This window comes from Megascapheus bottae, chromosome 6, assembly GCF_031878675.1.
Source record: "Megascapheus bottae isolate mThoBot1 chromosome 6, mThoBot2.hap1, whole genome shotgun sequence".
NCBI lineage: Eukaryota > Metazoa > Chordata > Mammalia > Rodentia > Geomyidae > Megascapheus > Megascapheus bottae.
In genome coordinates, this window is record NC_143514.1 from 3,695,097 (window position 1) to 3,704,196 (window position 9,100).

Here is a 9,100-nt window from a genome sequence, read left to right on the forward strand (position 1 = left end):
CGGCACACTATTGGCCGATGGACTGGAAGGCAGCCAACCGCAGCACTGTGCTGTGTACCCTGGGTGCTGATTGGCTCAGTGACCACAGCATTGGTCTGTTTGCCCTGCAACACTGGGCCACACATTCAACATCTCTCCTTGTCCACGTCACATTGACGTCTGATCACTACGTGCAGTGTTGCTCTGTGGTGGTGTTTTTGTGAAAATTTCATTTAAAAAATGGAATTTACTTCAAGCACAATGATGCCACTCAAACGATCTGAGCCTTCTCAGGCTTCTGGCAGTGAACCCTGTTGCCAGAGGAAAAGGCAGAACTCCTCCACATGCTCAAGGAGGGCAAACGCTGTGTGGCTGCAGGCCACCATGAGGGATCCACAATCTACTGTTCACCTCACGAAGAAAGACGCGACAAATATTAGGTCTGTGGCAACGAGGACTTGTCACTAGACGGCAAAGAGGGCGGTCGCCTCCTGCAATAAGGCCCCTGTGAGGATGGAGTCTGCGTGGCCCTGGGGGTAAATGACGGCGGGAAGGAGAAGGTCTGTCCCTCTGGATACCAGCACCATGGGAAGGAAGGCCCAGCCCCTTTAGGAGAGGGTTGCCATGGTGCCGAGGATGACGACCCAGAGGCAGGACCGTCGAGGGCTTCTCCCACCAGACCAACCCCTCTCGGTGCCAGCACGGGCTGGTTTGACACCTTTCAAAGATGCTTTGTACTCAGGAGAGCACGGAGAAGCTGCCTCTGCAGTGCGTGAGCGACAGCTCAAATCCATCGTGGAGGAAGGGTTTTTAACACGGGTGAGAGAAGTCAGCCAGTGAAGAGGGGGGTGAGGAACAAGACGAACGAGCATTGGGGAGGATGGGCCTAACACTCGATCGTCTTGCAACCACGGTCAGAATAGCCAGAGAACCTCAGCGAGCGACTGCAGAAGGGGACCCCAGATGCTTTGTCCATGGAACTTCATACACACAACCGAGCGTGGCGTCTCGGTGGATCAAAACCTCCTCATTCCCAAGAGGAAGGAGCGCCAGCAACTCCCATGCCATGCTCCTCACTCGGAAGAAGAGGTCAGTCATGTCTACACCTTCAGCAGACGTAGAAGCTGCCGCCCCGGGTGGAGATGATGAAGCGGGGATGCGCTGCCATGCTCTTCACGGCAGCGCGGTCCACTCACCTCGTCCTCATCACCTCCGTCGCCATCAGCTCTTCACGGTTCCCTAATTCCTGACCTTCATCTTCAAGTCGGTGTCCACCGCCCTGGTGAGCACCCACATAGCATTTTCTGTTGTTGGAATTACATGGGTTTAGGAGTGTCGAACGTGTTTAAGAGCCTATGAGGTGTTTATAAGAGTGTGGGAAAGGTTAATAAGAGAGTGGGAGAGGTTTATAGAAGAGTGGGAAGGGTTTATAAAGCCTTCAGATATACATAAATAATAAAACAAATACAATGCTGCTACTTTGCGGATTTTCACCTATCATGGGGATGGGCGTCCCTGGAACCCTATTCTCACAATAGGTGGTGGATCACTGTATGGAATGCTTTGGAGAAGTGGTTCTCAAATTTTAGGACACATCACACTCACCCAGAGGGTTTGCTTAAAAATGGATTGTTTGGGCACCACGCTGGAGCTTCTTACAATAGGTTTGGAGTGTTCCTGCATGTTGGCATTTCAAACTGCTCAAAGAGGCTGATTCTGGTCATCCAGGGAACACACTTGGAGAATCATTGTAATAGAGGCTATTAGAGGGGCTGGGGTGATTTTTTTAGAGCTTTTGGAAGATGTTAGAATATAATCCTGGCCATGGAATCAGGGAAATCTTTATGGAGAAGTTAAAATATGTGCTGGGTTTGAAATGTTCCCTAAGGCCAAACATGGATAGCTTGGATGAAACCTGACCTTTTAGGCAGTAGAATACATTTACCAAAAACTTTTTTCATCATAAAAATCAAATGAATAGTATATCTAAAACCTCACCTCAGATCTACTGATTCAGAATCTCCAGTAGAGGAGATTGTGAGTGTAGTTTAGCCAAGTATTTCAATTGATTCTTATAATCAGATCAATTTGAGAAATACTCAGGTAGATAACATATTCATTTCCTAATAATAAAAGTGAGTGTTAAATTGACAGTATAGGTCATACGTCATTTTGTGCAAGCATTTACTTGAAAAATTATGGGTACACTAACATATATGTGACTCAGAAAGTTTAATTATATGTTTAGCAACCTCTTAAATGAGTTGAATCATTGGCTCTTCTTTTCATCATGTCAATAATCTAAATTTCCTATTTGTAATTTAAGTTTTGTATGTATTAAACTTATTTATCCATGTAGAATAAACCATACAATGAAGTTTTCACCAAAAATCTCTGTGGATTTAGCTTTTTCAAAAGTTTTATTCATTTCAGATATTTCTTCTCGATTTTCTTTTCCAATGGCATAATTGCATCTACCTCATAGGTGTGCAGTGGGAATTTGGTAAGCCACTACCTGGAAGAAAATCACATAGTTTAGAAAATGAATGCAGTTTGTTATGCATTCAACAAGTGTTAACTATTTGTACAAAAAAAAAACCCTCAAATATGGCCAGGAATTTGGCTTAGTGGTAGAGTGCTTGCCTAGCATGCATGAAGACCGGTTCAATTCCTTGATACCACATACATAGAAAAAAGCTGGAATTGGTGCTGAGGCTCAAATGGTAGAGCTCTAGCCTTGCAAAAGCCCAAGGACAGTGCTCAGGCCCTGAGTTCAAGCCAAGGACTGGCAAAAAAAAAAACCCAAAACCTCAACTATAACAATACTTTCAATGGTTTATTGAACAGGAAGAAAATAATTCCATATTCATTGAGTATTCATTTAATATTATCATTTCATTGAAAAATAAACTCAACTTTCAACAGATGTATTATTCACATAACTATTTTCTATTGGGCACTGATGGCTCACCCTTATAATCCCAGCTACTCAGGAGGCTGACATCCGAGGATTGTGGTTTGATGCCAGCCCTGGCAAGAAAGACCATGGGTCTTTTCTCTCTAAACACCAAAAAGCAGAATCAGAGGTATGGCTCAAGTTAGAATGCTAGCTCTAAACAGAAAAAGTCCAGGGAGAGTGCCTAGGTCATGATGAGTTCCAGCCCCAAGATGGGCACACACAAAACAAACAAAAAAACAAAAATGTTTTCCTACCCCATCTACATCTATATTTTCTCTTGCTTTCCGGAGAAAATATGCCTCTACCCCTATCTCCTTACCAACACTGGTAAGTGTTGGTTGATGTATAGTAAGAATAAAATGTAATTGCAAAATAAATCTGCAAGTTTTGTTATAATATATTCTAAAGCCAATAGAATAATTGTTGAACCATTCGCTGTTGTAAATGTCGGCACTATTTAACCCTTAGTGGAATCGTTTCCTATTTCTGTAACTATCTCTTGTTACCATGGCCCAGTTTCTTTCTTTCTTTCTTTCTTTCTTTCTTTCTTTCTTTCTTTCTTTCTTTTCTTTCTTTTCTTTTCTTTCTTTTTCTTGTCGGTCATGGGGCTTGAACTCTGGGCCTGGGCACTGCCCCTGCTCTTCAACTCAAGGATAATGCTCTACCACTTAAGCCACAGTGCCCCTTCCCCATGGCCCAGTTTCAAGAACATATTCTCATCAGGCACAGTAGAGAACTGCTCTTTGAGCCCATTGGCTGAAGGGTGAACTGTCCTGTTTATCTGTGGCATCTTAGGTAATAGCAGGAGTCTGTGCAAAGAATCTTGATTTTGGTCAATTAGCAGAACAAAACAAAAATGGGAAATCTAGACATTTCTTCTATTATTTCAGTTCCAAAATGCCCATAGTTTAAGAGCTTGTACTCCAAGTCTAAGAGGAAGATTAGTAATAAGGGAAAGTCTTGGGATTTGGTTAGGAGTTCTAGATCCCAGCCTTACTCCAGCCTTCTGACTGAGAATTTGCATTTTAACAAGATTCCCAGCTGATTATGTACATATTAAAATGTGAGAAGCACTTGTACACAGTAGAAAGAAAGGAGATGATAGTGGAATTTTAAGAGAATCCATTTCAGAGGACAAGTATAAGAGTGATGATGATTACATGGTTTTCTGCACATATTTTTCCTCTTTAAAATATAATATGGTGATATAGCTCTGGTTTAATTGCCTTTCAGTATAGGGTGTTTTCTTCACCAACTGTGTAAATTATCTTTATAATTCTCATTTATCAACTGTGTGTTTTTTATGTAGCTTGAGAGGTACTTAGGAGCTCTATAGAGTTTTGTTTTGATTAGCATAATAAAAGCAAATAATTCAAATGAACAATCTTTGTTTCAATTCAGAAACCTTTCCCTAAACTAACTTATGCCTTAAAAATTCCTACATACTTCAGCAAGACAAAACAGAAATAAAGGAACAAAACTCCTCATGGTATTTATTCTATTCTGAAAGATTTAGAAAAAAATGTGTGTGAACTTGTACTTGAATACATATCTGTAGCTATAAATTTCTTTAATTTAGAAAGGGAATTATAATCAGGGTAACATAAGCATTTTACTTGAAGTAACTTCTTTATGATGGTAGATGGCTTTAGTTCTTTATAAACTTCATACACACAACATACAACACAGTCATTTGTTTGGATTTTTATGTATGCACCAATCCTAGGACTTGAACTTGGCATGCATGCTCTCTCACTCTTAGCTTTTCTGCTCAAGGCTGTGGCTCACCACTTGAGCCACATATCCACTTTCAGCCTTTTGGTGGTTAATAAGAGTCTCAGGAACCACTTTCCTGTCTGGGCTAGCAGGAAGGTCAACCTTGAGATCCTCAGATCTCAGCCTCCTGAGAAGCTAAGATTACAGGTGTGAGCCCCCACTGCCTAGCAGATTTTCTTTATTGTTGTTGTTGTTGTGTTTAGTGTTATACTGATCCACCTGGAAATTTTAATTTTTTACAACTAGAAATTAAAAGTATGCACATGTCGGTGCCAGGGAGACAGAATCAGGGCAGAGAAAGTGTTCTACCGTGGAGTCACACCTGCAGCTCAACAGCTTCTTTTTAAACTAGTTTTAACACAATTTTTAGATGATTGATTTACAATGAATTTATTTCTAAAAGTTGTTTCTCTGCTTTCTGTTGTCTGATACATTTTTTTAATATTTTTCCCAGTCGTGGGACTTGAACTCAGGGCCTGACCACTGTTCTTGGGCTTTCTCCAGGCTAGAGCTCTACCACTTGAGCCACAGCACCACTTCCAGCTTTTTCTATGTATGTGGTAACCAAAGAATCTAACCCAGGATTTTGTGAGTACAAGGCAAGCACTCTACCACTAGACCAGACTCCCAGCTGTATGTATTTTTGTTGTTGTTGTTATTGTTTGTTTTTTGGTTTTGGTTTTTTTGGTCAGTAGTTGAGCCTGAACTCTGAGCCTAGGTACTGTCTCTGAGCTCTTCAGCTCAAGGATCTTGATCTACCATGTTGAGCCACCGTGCCACTTCCTGATTCATTTTTAAACAAGAGAAATAATTGGATGGAACAATGAAAGAAACTTGGATATTATAATTCAATTTAGTTATAATGAATTATTTGCCATTTAACAAGGCACTTTATGATGGGTGAGAATGTTAAAAGGGGTCACATTGATAAGAAGGTTCCAGATTCATAAACTGCTCTGTTGATTGTCAACTTCTTTGTATAAGCCAGCCACTGCAGAAAAATCCCCATGAGACTCTTATCTCCAATTAACCACTCAAAAAACAGGAGTAGCATTGTAGCTCAAATTAGCAGAGTGCTAGCCTTGAGCAAAAAAAGCTCACACCTGTAATCCTAGCCACTCAGGAGGTTGAGATCTGAGGACCGAGGTTCAAAGCCAGCCCAGGCACTAAAGACTGGGAGACTCTTATCTCCAATGAACCAGTAGAAAACCAGAGTGGAGCTTTGGCTCAAAGGATAGGGTGGTAGTCTTGAGCTTGAAGAGCTCAGGGACAGTGCCCAGGCCCAGAGTTCAAGCCCCACGACCGACATTAAAAAAAAAAAAAGAAGACCTCAAGGACAGTGCTCAGGCCCTGAATTCAAGCCCCCAACCGACAAAAAAAAGGACCAGTTATCAAAGGTATAAGCTGTTAAGAAACCTAGTAAAGTAGCCAACACATCCAGGACTACACGGAATGAAACGTGTTAGGAACTTTCGTGTTAGGAACTTTACAGACAGAAACAAGTCTAGGGTATTAGCAAAATAGAGGAATCCCCATACCTTAAGTAGGAGAAAGGGGATTCTATGCTAATCACACTGAAGTGGGACTCAGCCAACTGGAATGTACGGCACTTCCTCAAAAATTATCAATATGTCAAAGCAACTAAGAAACCATTTGATCTGATCTCCATGACTTTTTCAGTAGGGTTTGTTGTGGGATCTAGGGTTACCTATCAAGCAAAATAGGATTGATAAATAAAATGGCTTCATCATCCAGAAAAATACTCAGGGAAGATGAATAGGATTGGGTTGTTTCTGAGTGCTCATGGATGATCCCTGTAACAATCAAAATGCAATAAAGGTGTATGGACCTTTGAGGTAGTCACTTCTCAACGTGAGTTATTCTTTGACTTTCTAAAGTTTTTTCATTTAATTTGTAGTAGTGGAGATTGAATCCAGGATCTCCCACTTGGTATGCTAGTGCTCTACCACTAAAGCTATTCCCCAGTCCTTTTGTTTTTATTTTTGTTCTGAGACAGGATCTTGTTAACTTTGTGCCATTTGCTTTGAACTGGTGATCTTCTCACAACTGCCTCCTAAATGGAGTAGCTGGGATTACAGACAGACCAGCACAGGCTTGTCTTGACTCACAACACCTGGGCCTGGAAGCAACAAAGGCAAGTGAAATGGGGGAGAAGGGAGATAAATCCCCTTTCTTTCCCTTTATTTCACCAACTTGTTTTAACAACTACAATAAATACAGAAAATCCAAAGAGAAAAGTGAATATTTCTTCCTATGAAGGCTTGTCATATGCTTGACATATTTTAGGAGACAATAATTTTGAAAGACAGAAGTTATTCTGAAAGTAAAAAGTAGTGAAATGAATTTATTACAGTGTGTTCTCACTATATATTAAAAATGAAATTAATATCATTTAAAGTAAAAGAAATAGGACATTATAATGCAAACAGAAATTAAGGAAAATCCCAAAAGGATAAGAAATGGTTCGTTGATGGACAGCAAAGGAAAATGAAAAGACAGAGGAAGCAATAAAGCCTAGTGGGAAAAACTTGAAATTTATAGATTGAAAGTTCATAATTTTAACATAAAATCTAATAATAACTGCTAATCCCTTTCCTTTCTCTAAACTTTAATTTAGGGATAAAAATAGAACTTCAAGAGTAACTTTATTCAGTCATATTTTTGTAAGACAGCTATCAAATATTCAGTAAAGGTTCAAACTTTTCTTCAAAACAATATATTCCTAGATGAAGTCCATTTTTAAAATCCACATATGGCTATATAATATGAGGGGGAAATGGCAAGATGAGATTTATGCTTCAAAGTAAATGTTACCAAAGAATTATGATTTAGAAAAGATCATGAAGAGTATTTCTTCTAATTTTTATTGTATTATATTATTTTTGCATATGCAAGTCCTGGGGCTTGATCTCAGAGATTGGGTGCTATCCTTTAGCTTTTTCATTCAAAGCTACCACTTGAGCCACAGCTCCATTCTCAAGTTTTCTGGTGGTTATTTGGAGATGAGTCTCATGAACTTTCCTGCTCTGGTTGGCTTGGAACGGTTATTCTTGAATCTTCTCTTTCCTATTTAGGCTGCTTTCTACTGGCAGCAGAGGAGCCCCTAACACAGAAAGGACAGGCAGCATCAAGATGCCCTCACCAAGAGGATGTAGTTGAAATAGGACTTCACTTCCAGAACATTAGGTCTCTGAATGGTCGTTGACCTGGAAAAGGTAATCTTAAGGGATGCACACGCAGATCAGAAATACAAAATAAAGTACGGAGGTTTCATTGTGTTGATTTTCTTTTTTTAGTTTCAAAAACTCAGATCTAGACTTGAAACAAAAGAACTGGAAAATATACAATGATTCACCTCATGACAGACAAAAGGATAAGACACAGAAAATTATATACAATAATTTACAACTTTATGTACACTCTTATTAAAACAAGATATTTTTTCTACGTAATAAAATCACCTTTATTGAATTTTCAGATGACAATTATAGCACATGCTTACATAGTGTGTAGTATTTATGATATTAAAACTTCAAGCCAGTGGCCAATAGCCCATGCCCGTACTTCTAGCTACTCAGGAGGCTGAGATTTGAGGATTGCAGTTTGAAGCCAGCCCAGGCAGGAAAGCTCATGAGACTCTTATTTTCAATAAACTACTCAAAAATCAGAAGTGGAGCTGTAGCTTAAATGATAGATGACTAATCTTGAGTAAAAAAATAAATAAATTTTTAAAAAGACAATAAATCTATACAAGCTAGATATACACGATAACCATATAAAAATAGTACTAGATAATCTATATGTAATATATATATGAACAGAATGTGATACTAATTTTGAAACACCTGTGCAAGAAAAAAATACATATTGTAGAAGCCGGTTGCCAGTAGCTCACGCCTGTAATCCTAGCTACACTGAGGCTGAGATCTGAGGATCCAGGTTCAAAGCCAGCCTGGGCAAAAAGTTCATGAGATTCCAATTAAACACTAGAAAATTGGAAATGGCACTGTGGCTCAAGTGATAGAGCGCTAGCTTTCAGCTGAAGAGCTCAGAGACAGGGCCCAAGCCCAGAGTTCAAGCTCCATGACCAACAAAAAACAAAAACAAAAACAAAAGCAAAACCATTGTAGGTATATGAAGGTTCTCCAGGGAGAAAAAAAAATAACATCTGGGGTCAGGAGTTTGGCCTAGTGGTAGAGTGCTTGCCTAGCATGCACGAAAACCCGGGTTCGATTCCTTGGTACCACATATAGAAAAAAGCCAGAAATTGTGCTGTGGCTCAAGTGGTAGAGCTCTAGCCTTGAGAAAGTCCAAGGACAATGCTCAGGCCCTGAGCTCAAGCCCAGGACTAGCAAAAACAAAATG

At 39.9% G+C, this 9,100-nt stretch overlaps 1 protein-coding gene and 1 long non-coding RNA gene across 2 annotated transcripts; both read left to right on the forward strand.

Annotated features, from left to right (window-relative positions):
• Positions 1–563: 563 nt before the first annotated feature.
• On the forward strand, positions 564–1,125 carry LOC150061221 (uncharacterized). The gene is made up of 2 exons (XM_090333648.1): positions 564–798; positions 898–1,125. The coding sequence occupies exons 1-2, from the start codon at positions 604–606 to the stop codon at positions 1,123–1,125; spliced, it is 423 nt and encodes a 140-aa protein (XP_090189774.1). The 5' UTR covers positions 564–603.
• A 3-nt stretch (positions 1,126–1,128) lies between these two features.
• Positions 1,129–8,008, forward strand: LOC150061222 (uncharacterized). Its single transcript, XR_016535801.1, has 2 exons — positions 1,129–1,261; positions 7,810–8,008. It is a non-coding gene; the product is annotated as an uncharacterized LOC150061222 (long non-coding RNA).
• The last annotated feature ends 1,092 nt before the right edge of the window (positions 8,009–9,100 follow it).

Excerpts from the sequence above, each read along its gene's own strand:
- LOC150061221 (XM_090333648.1), top strand. The coding sequence starts at position 604 with ATGGTGCCGAGGATGACGACCCAGAGGCAGGACCGTCGAGGGCTTCTC. Across the intron at positions 799-897 it reads AGGAAGGGTTTTTAACACGG|AATAGCCAGAGAACCTCAGC; the intron begins GTGAGAGAAGTC and ends AACCACGGTCAG.